Source organism: Sminthopsis crassicaudata, chromosome 2, assembly GCF_048593235.1.
Source record: "Sminthopsis crassicaudata isolate SCR6 chromosome 2, ASM4859323v1, whole genome shotgun sequence".
Taxonomy (NCBI): domain Eukaryota; kingdom Metazoa; phylum Chordata; class Mammalia; order Dasyuromorphia; family Dasyuridae; genus Sminthopsis; species Sminthopsis crassicaudata.
The window spans coordinates 47,932,509-47,950,959 of NC_133618.1; the positions used below are offsets into that span (position 1 = coordinate 47,932,509).

General features: G+C 32.6%; 1 protein-coding gene across 1 annotated transcript in view; it reads left to right on the top strand.

The window, feature by feature from the left end:
* Positions 1-18,451, top strand: part of FANCA (FA complementation group A) — a 98,183-nt gene that overhangs the window by 41,614 nt on the left and 38,118 nt on the right. Inside the window, exons 19-23 of the mRNA XM_074284706.1 lie at positions 537-597; positions 695-744; positions 1,712-1,788; positions 16,049-16,156; positions 18,195-18,342. Coding sequence (XP_074140807.1) covers positions 537-597; positions 695-744; positions 1,712-1,788; positions 16,049-16,156; positions 18,195-18,342 — 444 coding nt within the window. The remainder of the gene's footprint in view (positions 1-536; positions 598-694; positions 745-1,711; positions 1,789-16,048; positions 16,157-18,194; positions 18,343-18,451) is intronic.

The window sequence follows — 18,451 nt, forward strand, 5'->3', positions numbered from 1 at the left end:
TAGCTTCTGTAGGACTTGGAAATATAAAGTGGAAATCAGAATATTTGCCTACTGTATTCTCCAGGGCTGTGAAGAAAATAACTTTGTGAACCTCCAAATACTCTGTAGCTATAGAGGTATTACTATTACCTGTAACCTTTGGATATTGATTCATTCACATGGATTCTCCCACCCATATAGATTACTACTTATTTATACCTTGAAATTTCTCTTTATTATTAATTTGAAAACCTATACAACTGCTAGTTATTTGGTAGAGATACCTATCAGAAAAGAAAAACAGGGCACATTGTAACAACAGTGAATGATCTTTTATTATAAAATTTGATGGCTAGTCATCCTGAAGCCACTGCAATGAGCTAAATGACCTTTAAAGGCTGGAAGGACTATTAGTCTAGTTTGGATTGGACAGGATTGCCTCTGGGGCCCCTTCCAGCACTTGAATGCTGCATTTATGATCTCATTATAATTATTATTCAATTTGTTCCTCTCTTACTTTGAAGAATCTTCATTGTGTTTTCATTTCTATGTTCCAGTATATTTAGGAAACCCTACTATGTGTCTCGTTTTCTCCCAGCTCTGCTCATACCTCGTGTGGTTAGTATTTTTTTTTTTCATATATTACAAGTTAAAGGAGGATAATAATGAGTCATTTTTGGCCTCTCATTCTGACTCCTGTGTTTTTATTGTGCAGCTTCCAGGAACTCCTGATTCCCGGATGGTTTTTATAGATTCTCTCAGAAGGTAGGGGTGGGGAGAAGGTGGGGGAAAAGTAGAGGGATGGGTTGGGAAGATTAATGGATTGACATGTTCCTAGACCATTTACTAATAACATCTTGAATTATAAAGCTATGGTATATTGGTATGGTAGATTTGGAAGTTATAGGAAATATTTTCTTTATAAAGCAATAGTATGAATTGGTACTTAGATTGTGCTTTCCAGAATCAACAGTATATTCCAAGGTAAACCTGTGGGATGAATCTGGAAAGTTGAAAAGTTTTATAGTGTTTATATATACATACACACATATATATGAAATGTATATTTGTGTATGTGTGTGTGTGTGTGTAATCACCATGGTAAGAGAATTTAAACAAGGAAAGAAAATAGAAAACTTGTATCACAGGACACCCTCTTCCTTACTTGGAAGTCTTAGTAGTTGGTAGCAATTCATTTTATGTTTTTCATTCAAAGTAATAGACTAGGGGACCAGATTGAGAAGAGAAAAAATCATTCTTCTATTTGGAGACTGTCTCAGGGGCCAACTTTATCTTTGCTTTTTTCATGCACAACACTTACAATTCCACATTTTATGGTGAAAATCTTTTACTTTGATTTTAGAGACAGTGTTGTTGGCATCTGGCGGGTATTTTATATTTTAGAAGACCTGAATGCATATGGTTGGGAATGTAGCATCTTATACAAATGGGCTGTGCCGTGATGATTCATGGTTGCATGTCCACATAGTCCCTTCTGTATTCTGACTTGGCTAACAAGGGTGACATTTAACTTTGCTATCCCAAGAAGCACCAGCATTATTAGCTCGTTTGTGTCTTTTGAACTAGTTATAAAGTCTTCATCCTCAATATATGTATTTCCTACATTTGCAGCTTTACAAATTCTAAAAAACATGGAATACTTTGACAGATTCAGTTGTGAAAATTTGAGTCCTAAATGAATCCAGTTCATTTTTGTTTCACTCTGATACAGAGCTGATAAACTTCCTCCAAATCTGTATTCCAACTACCTCCAAGCCTGTTCTACTGCAGAAGAGAGGCAACTAGAAGGTAAGATCACTTATTTACTAATTTAATGCATAGTAAATAATTTGATGCTATCCATTTTCGTGATCAGAAATATTTTTTTCATAACATATATTTTATTAGAAATAATGCTAAGATCAACATTGTGGTTCCAACTCCATCTGTTCCAAATAAACACACAATGTGTCTCTAAGTTATCTGTTTTGTTAAAAATATATTATGATGGGGAGTCTTAGGGGAGAGTATGTTTAGGAAAGATCCATAACAATTTTTATTTCAAATAAATCCTACCATAATGTCTTAGTTTTCATTGTAAAAAACAAAATATGATTTTACCTGTACAAATCTAAGATTGTAACCTCATTCCTGCCTTTCTTCTTGTGTTCAGTTCTTAGACATAGATTGCCTTTCATTTGCCTTAGTGGTATAGGTATCCAGGTTCTACAGCAGATAGTAGCTGTAGGCCTTGTGTCTCTTTTTTATTATGTTTAGTGACACCCGAATTTTATTGTTCTTTTTTAAATTGTTGAGATTTTTCTTTGTAGCTTTTTCTCCTTTTAGGAAAATTGTTGAAATAGATCTCAATGAAATTTTTTTTCAGAACTGTTATCTTGTTTTTCTATAATGGCTTTACTGAATATAGAAAGGTTTAGATGCAGCTGTCTGTATATTCTTATCTACTCCACTCAACCTCAGTTCTGATGTGATAATATAAATAAACTAGCACTGTAGGGAAAGCATATATAAACTTTGTAGAATCACATTTTATAATGAGTTAGTCATAAAGACTTCTTGGTCTGCATGGCTTTTTAGTTTTTGTTCACTTTTAAAATTATTGTTCTTACTTTAATGTTAAGAGAAGCATCTTTGGGTCAGTTCAGTTGAAACTTTGTGGGCCAGTCTGATCTGTACAAATTAGATAATCTTTTATAAACTAAATATTGAATATTAGCACAACTAAATTTGGTTTGTAACAATTTACTTTTAATTAATTGAGATGAATAGAATATCACTTCAAATTTCTAAGTCTATAAGGATCCTTTGCCCATTCTTATTTACTTTTTTCCCACAAATAGTTGCTATTAATCTTGTACTCTATTTCTCTTAATATGCTTTTTTGCACTTTGTGTTGTCCTAACAATCCTTTCAGATAGCTTTATGTTTTTTGTACTTGTTCTTGGAGGCAGTATATTTCAGAGGAAAGGGCACTGGATTTTAGAGCACCTTAGTCAAAATTCTGCTTTGCTACCTACTATATATGTTTCCTTGGGCAACTCTTCTGGATCTTAATGTCTTCATCTATAAAATAATGGACTGAACTAAATGTTCTCTAATATTCCTTCCTGTTCTACTCCAATGACTGAGTCAAATGCTTTACAGGATACAAAACCTAGTAATTGTCATCAATTGTCTAAAATAATATTCTATTACATTAATGGGCTGTCACAATTTATTAATCAGTTTTCCATTTTTGGACATTTAAGTAGTGCCCAATTTTTTGTAGTCATAGATGATGTGAAAACCTTTCAGGTTGCGCTCTCTCTCGCTCTCTCTCTCTCTCTCTCTCTCTCTCTCTCTCTCTCTCTCTTTCTTTTTTTTTTTTTTTTTTTTTTTTTTTTTTGCTGAGGCAGTTAGGGTTAAGTGACTTGCCCGGGTCAGACAGCCAGGAAATGTTAAGTGTCCGAGGTCAGATTTGAACTCAAGTCCTGCTGACTTCAGAGTTGGTACTCTGCTATCTTCTTTTGAATGATTTGAATAATTAGAGGGATGGATTATTTTTGTGGCATTTGCAGTGCACTGCTAGATCTTTATCCAGAAACTTGCACTTCCAAGATATATGAATGAATATACATGTTTTTCTGCAACTTCCAGTAAATATCTTCATTTTTTTCTCAAAAAAGTCAATATTAATCTTTTTATTCTAAACCTAAAAGTTTAAACTAAAACTCTAAGCATTAAGAAGGTTGTCCATGAAACTATTATTTACAACTTGTATTTTTAAGTATATAATAAATTCAATAATGATAAATTCAAAAAGTTACTTTCAAATCTGGCTTGTTGGTGATTCCTTCTTGTTTTCCCTCTATTTTTATCTGTACATTTTAAAAACATATTTCACTGACTTTTGGGAGAATGGGCAATATTTTCTCTGATTTTCTTCTCCTTTCTTTCCCCACTTCCATCCCCTACCATGAGAGAAAAAAAAAAAAAAAAAAAAAACCCAAGATCTTTGTAAAACTTTTGCCATCAAGCAAAAAGATTCCTGTATTTTATTAATCATAATCTTGAGAAAGTGCCACAGTAAAAATAGAGATAGACTGGATCAAACAAATCAAAAACTCACGTGGGGTAACAAGAAATATGGAAATAAAATGAAAAGACTGAAAAAAAAAATTGGAAAAAAAATGTATGGCATCTCCTCTGCTAAAACTAGCTGACACGGAAAAACAGGTCAAAAAAAGAACCATAGGGCAAAGTGAAAGTGTAAATAATCCACTAGTCACCTCCCAAAAAAAACATAACATGAAAATTCCCAGAAACATCATATCCAAAATCCAGAGATTCTAGTTCCAAGGAAAAAACTCTGTGGAGCCAGAAAGTTCTGATACTGATGATCCATAATCAGGGTCACGTATAACTTGGTAGCTACTTTTTGATAGTTGGACAGCATGGAATATAATATTCCCAAAGTAAAAGACAAAGGTTGATAAACAAGAATAACTTATCCAAGAAAAATTGGCCTTTTATGACACAGAATTTCCAAGCATTCCTAATGAATATAAATACAAAGTATTTTTAAAATAATGCTTTTTATTTTCAAAACACATGCATAGTTTTCAACATTCACCTTTGCAAAACATTGTGTTCCTAATTTTTTCCTTCCCTTTCCCCCCACTCTTTCCTTAGACAGCAAGCAAACCAGTACATATGTTAAACATATGCAATTTTATACATTTTTTATCTGCAAATTTTTAATAAAAATTTTTATTTTTAAAACATATGCACTGATATTTTTCAACATTTAACTCTTGCAAAGCATTGTGTTCCAAATTTTCTTCTCTTTCCCCCAACCCCCTCTCCTAGATGGCAAGCAACCAATATATGTTATATATGTTAAAATATATGTTAAATCTAATATATATAAATATATTTATACAATTATCTTGCTACATAAAAAAAATCAGATCAAAAAGGAAAGAAAATGAATAAGAAAATAAAATGCAAGTAAACAACAACAAAAAGAGTGAGAATGTTATGTTGTGATTAACACTTAGTTTCCACAGTCCTCTCTCTGGGTATGTCTGGCTCTCTTCATCACGAGAGCATTTAAACTGGTCTGAATCATCTTATTGTTAGAAAGAGCCATGTCCATCATAATTGATTGTTCTGTACATATTTATGCAGTTATCTTGTTGCACAAGAAAAATCAGATCAAAAAGGGGGAAAAAATTGAGAAAGAAAGAACGGAAGCAAACAATAACAAAAAAAGTAAAAATGCTGTGGTATGATCTATACTCAGTTCCCCCAGTCCTCTCTCTGGATGTAGATGGCTCTCTTCATCACAAGACCATTGGAACTGGCCTCAATCATCTCATTGTTGAAAAGAGCCACATCCATCGGAATTGATCATCATATAATCTTGTTGCTGTGTACAGTGATCTCCTGGTTCTGCTAATTTCACTCAGCATCACTTCATATAAGTCTCTCCAGGCCTCTCTGAAATCATTCTGCTGATAATTTCCTATAGAATAATAATATTCCATAACATTCATATACCATAACTTATTCAGCCATTCTCCAACTATGGGCATCCACTCAGTTTTCCAGTTTCTTGCCACTACAAAAAAGGTTGCCACAAACATTTTTGCACATGTGGATCCTTTCCCCTCCTTTATGATGATCTCTTTGGGATGTAAGCCCAGTAGAAACATTGCTGGATCAAAGGGTATGCATAGTTTGATAGCCCTTTGGGCATAGTTCCATATTGCTTTCCAGAACGATTAGATCAGTTCACAACTCCACCAACAATGCATTAGTGTCCCAGTTTTGTCACATCCCCTCCAACATTTATCATTATCTTTCTTTTCCTGTCATCTTAGCCAATCTAAGATGTGTGTAGTGGTACCTCAGAGTTGTCTTAATTTGCATTTTTCTGATCAATAGTGATTTAGAACATTTTTTCACATGACTAGAAATGGTTTTAATCATCTAAAAATTATTTGTTCATATCCTTTATCAATTGGAGAATGGCTTGTATTCTTATAAATTTGAGCCAATTCTCTATGTTTTAGAAATGAGACTTTTATGTAAAATTTTTTCCTCAGTTTTCTGCTTACCTTTCAATTTTGTCTGCATTTGTTTTGTTTATACAAAAGCTTTTAAACTTAATCAAAATTAACCATTTTGCATTTCATAATGTACTTTAGTTCTTCCTTGGCCATAAATTCCTTCTTTCTCCACAGATCTGAGAGGTAAACTAGCCTATGTTCTCCTAATTTGCTTATAGTAATCACTCTTTATGTCTAAATTATGAACCTATTTTGACTTTATCTTGGTATAGAGTGTTAGGTGTTAGCTAATGCCTACTTTCTGCTATAATAGTTTCCAATTTTCCCAGCAATTTTTGTGAAATAGTGACGACTTATCCCAGAAGCTGAAGTCTTTGGGTTTGTCAAACACTCAGTTACTAGTCACTGACTATTGTATCTTGTGAATCTCACCTATTCCACTGATCAAGTACTCTTATTTCTTAGCCAGTACTAAATGGATTGATAACCACTGTTTTTATAATATAGTTTTAGGTCTGGTATATTGAGGCCACTTTTACTTGCTTTTTTTTTTTCATTAATTCCCTTTAAATTCTTGTTCTTTTGTTCTTCCTGATGAACTTTGTTATTATATTTTCTAGCTCTGTAATTTCTTGGCAATTTGATTGCATGACATTGAATAAATTGATTAATTTAGGTAGAATTGTCATTTTTATCATATTAGCTTGGCCTACCCATGAGCACTTGATAATCTTCCAATTGTTTAAAACTGAATTTATTTGTATGGAAAGTGTTTTGTAATTGTATTCATATAGTTCCTGACTTTGTCTTGGCAGGTAGATTGCCAAATATTTTATATTGTCAACAGTTATTTAAATAGAATTTCTCTTTGTATTTCTTGGTGCTGAACTTTGTTGGTAAGCATATAGAAATGTTGATGATTTATGTGGATTTATTTTGTATCTTGCAATTTTCCTAAAGTTGTTAATTGTTTCTAGTAGTATTTTAGTTGATTCTCTAAGCATACCATCGTATCATCTGCAAAGTGATAATTTTGTTTCCTCATTATCTACTCTAATTCCTTCCATTTCTTTTTTCTTTTCTTATTGCTAAATTAACCTTTCCAATACTATATTGAATAGTAATGGTGATAGTGGGCGGCTTTGTTTCACCCCTAATCTTATTGGGAATGCCTCTACATATGATGTTTGCTGATGTATTTAGGTGGAAGCTACTTACAGTTTTAAGGAAAACTCCATTTATTCATATGCTCTCTAGTGTTTTTAATAGGAATGGGTGTTAGATTTTGTCAAATGCTTTTCCTGCATCTATTGAGGAAATCTTAAGATTTGTTAGTTTAGTTATTGATATAGTCAATTATGCTAATAGTTTTCCTAGTATTGAACCAGGCTTGATATTGAATTTACTATAGTCCATTTGCTAATATTTTACTTAAGATTTTTGCATCAATATTTGTAAGGGAAATTGGTCAATAATTTTTTTCTCTGTTTTGGCACTACCTGGTTTGTGTATCATTATGTTCCATATTTGTGTCATAGAAAGCATTTGGTAGGACTTTTTCATTCCCTATTTTCCAGATAGTTTATGTAGTATTGGAATTACTTATTATTTAAATGTTTGGTAGAATTCACTTGTAAATCCATCTGGCCCTGGAGACTTTTTCTTAGGAGTTGATTAATAGCTAATACAAAATATTTTTACAGAAATGAAGACAAAATGGAAAAATATTTCTTGATTGTTGATAGGCTGTGCTAATATGATAAAAATGACAGTGCTAGCTAAATAAATTTACTTATGTAGTATACTACATAAGAATACTAAGTATACTACATAGAATTACTTTGAGCTTTGGAAAATAATAGTAAAATTCATCTACAGAAACAAAAGGTCAAGAATATTAAGGCAATAATGAAAAAAAGTAGGAAGCAAAAGGGCCTAATAATAGTACCAATCTCAAACTTATATAGCCAGTGTTTGCAACTGAACAAAACAGCCAATTAGGGACAGATTGAGTATATAACTTATAAAGGTTAATGAACATGGTCATCTAGTATTGGATAAATCCATAATCACCAATTATTGAAGCAAAGATTCACTATTTTACAAAAACTCAAAAATTGGAATGAAGAATTCTATAAATTAGTTTTAGAACAATATTTCATGATATATATATTAAGATAAACACTCCAAATGAAAGCACTGTTGGTGGGATTGTGAATTGGGTTAGCCTCTAGCCATTTGAGAAAGCCATTTGGAACATTACCTAGAAAGCACTAAATGTACTTGCTCTCCTGACTCCAAGATAGGTGCTTTATCTACTATGCTATCTAGCTGCCCAGCATCAAAAATGAAAGGGGTAAACTCACCACCAATGAAAAAGAAATTAAAGCAATAAGTAGGAGCTATTTTGCACAATTCTTCTATCAGCAAGTCTGACAATTTAACTGAAATGGATGAATATTTTCTTTTTTTTTTTTTTTGTAACAAAGCTGTTTTGTGTGTCTGCTTCACTTTTTAACTTTCTTCTGCACATTAAAAAAGTTTTGTTGATGCTTTTTGGGGAACCTTTCTTTTTTTTATTATTTTTTATTTTTATTATATATTTTTTATAATATTATCCCTTGTATTCATTTTTCCAAATTATCCCCCCCTCCCTTTACTCCCTCCCCCCGATGACAGGCAATCCCATACATTTTACATGTGTTACAATATAACCTAGATACAATACATGTGTGTAAATACCATTTTCTTGTTGCACAATAAGCATTAGATTCCGAAGGTACATGTAACCTGGGCAGACAGATATTAGTGCTAACAATTTACATTCACTTCCCAGTGTTCCTTCTCTGGGTGTAGCTACCTCTGTCCATCATTGATCAGCTGGAAGTGAGTTGGCTCTTCTTTATGTTGAAGATTTCCACTTCCATCAGAATATTGTTGTTGAAGTGTATAGTGATCTTCTGGTTCTGCTCATTTCACTCAGCATCAGTTGATGTAAGTCTCTCCAAGTCTCTCTGTATTCCTCCTGTTGGTCATTTCTCACAGAGCAATAATATTCCATAACATTCATATACCATAATTTACCCAACCATTCTCCAATTGATGGGCATCCATTCATTTAGCCGCTACAAAAAGAGCTGCCACAAACATGTTGGCACATACAGGTCTCTTTCCGCTCTTTAGTATTTCTTTGGGATATAAGCCCAGTAGTAGTACTGCTGGGTCAAAGGGTATGCACAGTTTGATAACTTTTTGGGCATAGTTCCAAATTGCTCTCCAGAATGGCTGGATTCTTTCACAACTCCACCAGCAATGTATTAGTGTTCCAGTTTTCCCACATCCCCTCCAACATTCATCATTATTTGTTCCTGTCACCTTAGCCAATCTGACAGGTGTGTAGTGGTATCTCAGAGTTGTCTTAATTTGCATTTCTCTGATCAGTAGTGATTTGGAACACTCTTTCATATGAGTGGATATAGTTTCAATTTCTTCATCTGAGAATTGTCTGTTCATATCCTTTGACCATTTATCAATTGGAGAATGGTTCGGTTTCTTATAAATTAGGGTCAGTTCTCTATATATTTTGGAAATGAGACCTTTGTCAGAACCTTTGCTTTTAAAAATATTTTCCCAATTTGTTACTTCCCTTCTAATCTTGTTTGCATTAGTATTGTTTGTATAGAAACTTTTTAGTTTGATGTAAATGGATGAATATTTTCAAAAATATAAATTACCTAGGTTAACAGAAGAAGAGATAAAACACTAAAATAATCCCATTTTAGAAAAAGAAATGTCTTTAATGATTTTTTTTATTATTATAGCTTCTTATTGACAGAACATATGCATGGGTAATTTTTCAACATTGACCCTTGCAATCACTTCTGTTCCAACTTTTCCCTTCCTTCCTTCCCCCCTCCCCTCTAAATGGCAAGCAGTCTCATACTTGTTAAACATGTTAAAGTATATCTTAAATAAAATATATGTGTACATATTTATATAGCTCTCTTGTTACACAAGAAAAATTGGATTTAGAAAGGTAAAAATAACCTGGGAAGAAAAAACAAACATGCAAGTAGTCCACATTCATTTCTCAGTGTTCTTTCTCTGCGTGTAGCTAGTTCTGTTCATCATTGTTTAATTGGAACTGAATTGGATCCTCTCATTGCCGAAGATAGCCACTTCCATCAGAATTGATCCTCATATAGTATTGTTAAAATGTATAATGATCTCCTGGTTCTGCTCATTTCACTTAACATCAGTTCATGTAAGTCTCTCGAAGCCTCTCTGTATTCATCTTGCTAGTCATTTCTTACAGAACAATAATATTCTATAACATTCATTAACATTCTATATAACATTTTGTAACATTTTAATGAACTTTCTAAGAAAAAATCTCCAGGACCAGATGAATTCACAAGTGAATTCCACAAAACATTTAAAGAACAATTAATTCCAATACTGTGTAAACTATTTACAAAAATAGGTAAAGAAGGAATACTGCCAAATTCCTTCTTTGACACAAATATGGTATTGATTCCTAAACTAGGTCCAAAACAGAGAAAGAAAATTACAGACTAATCTCCCTAATGAATATTAATTAAAAAAATTTTAATAAAATATTAGCAAAGAGATTACAGCAACTTATCAGCAGGATAATACACTATGACCAAATAGGATTTATATCAAGAATGCAGGGCTGCTTCAATATCAGGAAAACTATTATCATAATCAACTATATTAATAATAAAACCAACAGAAATCATGTGATAATCTCAGTAGATGCAGAGAAAGCTTTTGATAAATACATCCATCATTCCTATTAAAAACTCTAGAAAGCATAGGGATAAAGGAAGCTTTCCTTAAAATAATAAACAATATCTATCTAAAACCTACTGCAAGCATTATTTGTAATGGAGAGAAGCTAGACAAAATCCCAATAAGATCAGGGGTGAAACAAGGATGCCATTATTACCACTATTTATTCAGCATTGTACTTGAAATGCTGGCTTTAGCAATAAGAAAAGAAAAAGAATTTAAAGGAATTAAAATAGGCAATGAGGAAATAAAACTATCACTTTTTGCAGATGATATGATGATATACTTAGAGAATCCTAGAAAATCATCCAAAAACTTACTGGAAACAATTCACAGCTTTAGCAAAGATGCAGGATATAAAATAAACCCACACAATCATCAGGATTTCCATATAATACTTACAAAACCCATGAGCAAACAATAAAGAAATTCCATTTAAAATTACTGTAAACAAAATAAAATACTTGGGGACCTACCTGCCAAGACAAATCCAAGAACTACATGAATACAATTACAAAGCACTTCTCACACAAATAAAGTCAGATCTAAACAACTGGAAAAATATCAATTGTTTATAGCAAGGCCAAGCTAATATAATAAAAATGACAATTCTGCCTTAAAAAATATGAAATTAAAAAAAAATAAATTGTGCTTGCCATTTGACATCATGATACTTCTAAAAAGAGAAAAATATCAGGTATGAACAGAAATATTTAGAACAGATCTTTTTGAAATGGCAGAAAACTGGAAATTACCCGTTAACTATTGAACATATGGAAAGAGGCAAAAACATCCCTTGCCCTTAAAGAACTTATATTCTACTGACAAACACAGGACTTTTATTCTCAAGGTGTTGGTATTTTATTATTCATTAAATAATAAGGACTTAGAATCAGAGCTGTACTTTAGGAAAATCCTTTGGCAGCTTTGTGGAGGATGGACAGTAATAGGAAGAGACTAGAGGCAAGAAAACCAGTTGGAATTGGACTAGTGCAGGGAGTCCAGGTAAGAGGGCCTGAATTAGTGTGAATACTTTGTGAATGGAGCAAAGGAAAAGGCTGCGCAAGGTATTTGGAAGGCAACCTGTATTAGCACATATTGGATTAAAAAGATGGTAATGTCCATGACAGTAATAAGCAAGTTGAGAAGTGAAGGGGGATTTTGGGGAAAGATAGTGAATTTGAGATGTCTGTAAGACATTCAGATGGAAATGTTCAATAAGCAGTGAGTGATTTATGATGGTAGCTCAATGGAGATACTTGAACTAGCTAGCTAGATAAGTTAATCTGCTTAGAAATTATCACTGACCCCATAAATGCTAATGTGATCATTATATTTTGGATGTTAATATTACCTGGCTAATTTTCACAGAATCTGAAAGTTTGAAGGCCTCTTAGAGGGTATAAGAGTCTTCTTTGTTTACTTAAGAAGTAATTCAACCTTTGCTTGGTATAGGATAAAGGGATAAAGTGATGGGCTTGTGTCAGGCATCCTGGGTGTGAATTCTGCTTAGAGTGCTTGCCACTTATGTGATCCAGGACAAATTTCTTCAGTTCTGTGCACCCTAGTTTTCTCATCGTGTCAGTTGTTGGCCTGTGAAGACCCTCAAATCCTAAATCACCTGTGGATTCCTGAAGTAACACACCACCTTTGGATACTTCTGATTGTTAGGAAGCTTTTCCTTACATTCCTTCTAAATTCATCTCTTTGCAGCATCCACTCCTGGCTCCTAGTTCCTAGTCCTAGACAAGCTTCTTCCATGTGAGGGCTTTTCAAGTACTTGGACACAGAAGCCATGTTTTCTTTCTAAGTATCACCATTTCCAAGTTAAATATCTCTGATTGCTCTAACTGCACCTTCCTCTGGTTACTCTCCAGATTATCCTTACCTTTAAAACACTGATCCCAGAATTGAATCATGTTCCAGATTAGATCTCAAAGGCAAATTAGGACTTCCTTTGTTCGGTTGTTTCAGTCATATCCAACCTTTCATGATCCCATTTGGTTTTCTTGTGTTTTTTTTTTTTTGTTTGTTTTTTTTTTTGACAAAGTTACTGGAGTGTTGGCTTGCTATTTCTTTCTCTAGATTATGTGACTTGTCTAGGCTCACACAGGTAGGAAGTGAGGCAGAATTTGAACTCAGGTCTTGGTGACTCCAGACTTGGCATCAAGTTTATCTACTGCTCTCTCCTGTTCCAGTTTTCTTTTGTTCTCTGCTGTGTACTTTTTTACTTTGTTTCCCACCCCCACCTCCAAGATGTCTAGAATTAAGTGGAGACATATTGACATATACACATGTAGACTTTTATATATAGATAGGTATGAACATACATGTATGTACATATTCTTCATACAAATATATGTGAGACTATATTATGCTTATTTCTCCCATAATCTGTTTATCTGAGGATGGGTAACATCTTCCTTCATAGATCCAAATCTTTACATGTTTTTCTTAATTATATCATTTCCTGCATCATGCCAGTATTACAGTCTAATCACATCTTATCTGAGAGATTATCCATGAAAATTTTCCTCTTTTTTCTGCATTCCTTCTATTCTTGGCTACATATGTTTTATATACACAAAAATCTTAATTTAAAATAATCAAAGTGATCCTTTTTATACTTCAGAAGTGCTCTCTTTTATAATTTAGTTTAAGGTCTGATACTGCTGAATCTATTTCTTTTATATGTTTTTTTCTGGTTTCTTTGAAGTTCCTTACTTTTTGCTTTCCCAAGTGAACTTTGTTGTTATTATTTCTAACTCAGTAAAATAATTTTTTAGTAATTTAATTGAGATGATATTGAATAACTAGATTAGGGAAAATTGTCACTTTAAAATTATATTGGCTTTACCTAACCATGAATAATAAATATTACTTCAGTTATTTAGATCTAAATTTATTTGTATAAAAAGTATTTTTTATATTTATGTACATATAGTTCCTCAGTCTGTGTGACATTCAGATATCTTATACTATCCAGGTATTTTAAGTGGTCTAAAGCATTTTGTGGGTAAATTCATCCCACCCACCTGTCTTCTAAGCTACAATTATGGGCATATTTTCCTCTTCCTTATTTTTCTTCACAATTTGCTGTATCTTTTCTCCTCCTCTGCCTTGTCTCTTCTACCTTGCCCTTCTGTTCTTTAAACTGGGTAGCCTTCTAAAAGTTTCTCTCTTAATGGGCTCCCCTCCCAGCCTATCCCATTGCTCTCATTTTTTTCTGAATTTAGAAATTTTTTTTGCCCTTCTAAATATGTGTGTGTGTATTTTCCTCTTCAACCCATTCCTAATGAAAGTAAGGTTTCAGCACTACCCACCCTCCTCCATATTAATTTCTATATCAGTTTTTTCTTTTATGCATTATCTGTATGCGATTACTTCTTTTTATCTCTCCCAACAGCTGTATTTTTTTATACTTACCCCATCATACTCAGCTCAGCCTAAGCTGCTTCTTCAAACTACCCAAATATAAATGACAGCCATAAAAGAACTGATAGTATATTTACTATATCTCTTTTTCAAATAGCCTGAGATCACATTAGCTTTCTTGACATTAACTTAAGTTTCTATAGTTCCGTGTCAACTTCTATATTGCCTTCCCTCCCTCATCTTATACTTATTAAATTATTTTAAGCCCAAATGTATAACTTTTTACATTTATCCATATGTTTTATTTTGCCAGATTAAGCTCACCATTTTAGCTTATTATGCTGTTTTTGGATTCCAGTTATGTTATATGACAAATTAACTGTTCCTCCTAGTTTTTTTTTTTTTTTTTCCCCATCTGCCAATATGGTAAACAGGACATTCATACCTTTTGTAATTCCTTAGAAAATGTTAAAATTGCATAATACTAAGCACAGATCCCTGGGGCACTCTTGTAAAGATCTCACTCAAGATGATATTGAGCACTTCATTTTTGGATCTTGCCTTTCAAAAAGGCAACTGTACCATTAACACATGGACCCTACTGATTGTGACCAAAATTAGATTAAAATGTAAATGGGAAACATTTAACAAAACAAATGAAAATATAATAAAGCAAAGATAATATTAGATTTTTAAACTGGCCATTGAAGCCCACAGATATCCATATGTGTAGATTAGTGGCCCCCATTTCTATTTGAATTTGATAACATTGATCTAGCTCTTAATTCCAAATTTTCCAAAAGAATTACTTGAGAGACTTTGTAAAATGCTTTATTAAAATGTAAACAAATTCCTTTTGTGAATTCCCATGATCCATCTGTCTAATAACCTGTCAAAATAGAAATGAAATTATCCTGAAACAGTTTGTTCTCACTGAAACCTTGCTGGCCTTTTATCATCACAGCTTATTTTATTATATGTTCACTATCTATCCCTCTAAAAATAACAACTAGCTTGTTATTTGTTAAGTCAAACTCACTAGCCTATAATTTATTCTATTCTTTCCCTTTTTTGAAAATAATTGGATTTACATAGCATTTAAGGCTTGCAAAACATTTTATCCTTCTTTCCAGGACTTCTTCACATGAATTCCTCTTTAATATACAATTCCACACTGCCCTAATCCTGTTTTTCTCCATCCTGTTTCTTTTCAATAAAGTGTAATAACTTTCCAGAACCATATTCCAGTTTTAAGTTATCCTACCACATCTGTTATACCCGTGTATAGGATTTCTTATAGAACATGCATTTTATACCTTCTTTATGCATAGCGTGTAGACATTGAAAGCCATAAGTTCTGTTATAGTCTTCTTTCTAGTGTTCAGTTTCCTGTGAATTTGGGGGCCTTACTGTGTTTATTCTTTCTACCATTCTCTGGTATCAAACTTGGTGTGTATCAGTAGTTTTTCCCTTTTCTCTTTTCAGTTGAAAGCTCTTTTAATTGGATTTTTAAGACCTTATACAAATAGATTTTAATCAACTCTTAAACGTTTTCTTCTTGGCCAGAAGCCTGTCACTGTTATATTTCATATTTTTTGCCTATATTACTTTATATCTCAGGTTATAGCAGTCAATAGTTTTTTTTTTTATTTTAACCCATAACATGTGTTGTATTCTATATAAAAGTCTTTGTAAAAAGTACTATATTCACATATGGAAAAATGAGTCTTGTTGATATAATGCTACTTAGGATATTTAAAATTAATTAGCAATTAAGCTTACATAATATATTTCATTTTATGTAGACCAAGTAATGAAAATGGAGAGTGGTAATGCTGGAGAACCACTGGAGCAGTTAAAAGGTGAATTAGAAGATCTGAGAAGCTTAATAATCAACCCTGCCAATTATGATGGTGAGATAGTGGTCATTAGATTCCTTTAATACATCTGTCTTTAAATGTGAAGATATTTAATAGGGCTTTATCAATTGTAACTGGAAACTGATGATTTTAGCTTTTTTTAAAATGTTATTTTCTGGGATAAATAATTTTGAATGAAGTTATTCTTTAGAGTTCTCCCAGACCTTTTGAGCTAGTTCTTTCATTAAACACACTATCTTTCTCCTTTTTTTTAAGCTTATGATTCAATTCTCTTTTCCCTTGATTTAGTGACATGTTAGGGGTACTGTCTTCTAAATAAGTGATAAAAGCTGAGGTCTGTTCAAGTGTCAGGTCTCATGGAAGATTTTTTTAGGTTAATCATGACATCCATCCCACTCAAAAAAGTCTTATAGGCCATGGTCCTTTAGGTATAAGATGCATCAACCAGCATTGTGAGCTATCAAAAATAGAGCCTCTGTTTTTGGAAGTTTCAACCACAACTTCCATTAGTTTTTGTGATCAGAATGAAGGTTGTTTTTCCCCTATGTCTTGCTTAATTTTCAATAAAATCTTAAAAGTACTAAACTAGGCTTTAGATAGTCTGACTAAATTGTAAAACACTCATTGTTTGCAAGAGTTTCCATCAAAATCAACCAGGAGTTCTTTTATGTCATACAAAGTGTATTTTGAAGTGCCCTAAATATGAAATTGATTTTCTAAAACAAAGAAACTGGATTTTTATTGAAAATTTAACAGGTATGAAATTGTTTTCAAAGGAACCTTTAATAGAGTTGCATATTAATTTAATGACTTGAGGATTTATATTAGTATAAATAGGCAGGTCATCTCATATTCATTGCATCCTAGTAGCTTTTGAAAGGGAATCTGTAACTTTTAAAATATTAAGTCTATACTTTGTATTTTAGAATTGAAGTTTGAGAATGTTTTAGATCTAAAAACATGTTGACAAATCAGATTAGTTATTGTTTAAAAAACATTTTGGCCTTTAGGTGGTACAACAAATGGCTGAGTGGGAACTTACCATTACAGCAGGCTTCTGGGGCTTAGAGCTTACAAAATTTCACATTGAGGACATTTACCATCTGTTCTATTTGTGTGACTAGCTAATGACTGAGGTTTAAATACTTTAAGGGGAATGAATGGTTGGTTTACTATTTCACATAAAAAACAGAAGGGTTTATCAAGAGGTTTCATCCAATTAGGCCATTTCATTAAAAGATAATGAATTCTTTCAGGTTCTTATGAAAAGGGCAACTACTTGATAAAGTATATAAAATTAGGAGGATTTAAGTTCAAATCCTGCCTTAGATGTTTACTCACTGTCTGACCTTGGATAAATAGCCTGTCACTTTCAGATTCCTTATCTATAAAACGGAGATATTATGGCACCTAATGTGCTTTGCAAATCTTTGCTATTATTATTTCAGATTTATCCTACTTCCTCTCAATGTCAAGTTTAAATATGAATAACTCTTGTGCTTGCATCATTATGGTCATAATTGCTCATTGTTGTTTTAGTGCTTTACAGATTTTATGTAATGCTTTCCTCAACTCCATAGGTATTGCAATTATTATTATTCCCCTTTTATGCATGAAGAAACTTAGGCTCAAGGGCATTAAATAATTTGGCCAAAGTCTTGCAAATCTGATCGCAAGTTCAAAGTTCTTTTCATTATTCTGCATCTGTTTTTTGCATTTTGAAGTAAATTTTCATATCTTTTATTATTTAAGAGCATTGGTTCTGGCAAACATCAGAAAAGAAAATAATCCATTCTAAACTTGCTATAAACCCTCGGAGTGATCACCATATTATATTTAATTGGAAATACATTGAAACTAGTTTGAAATAAACTTTGTAGTCATACTTAGCTGACCCATTCTTCCCCTTCTCTCTATCTCTAGATAAGTAAAATTATATGTTAACTAAAAAATTAAATTGATTTTAAGTAATAAGTATATATTTTTGTGCTTAATTTCTCTATTCATCACCCCCAATCCCAACTCTTTTTCCAAACTTTCCTCCTATCTTTGAGGTTCTTTCCATCTGCAGCTTTATCTGCTCAGATTGCAGTGATCTCTGAGAAACTGAAAGTTGTTCTGGGAGACAGGGATGACAGTGGGATTGAGACATCAAGGATTCACCTTCACTTTCATTCTGCAAAGCTTGGGCAAGGGGAACAGAAAGTGAGTATGAAATAGCTGGGACTAGGAAATTTGAACATCTCTTTGTTTTGTATTTTGATGCATAAAGGATTTATATGCTAGTTTGTTTTTCAAGAGATTAGAGCAAATACTATTTAATTCAAT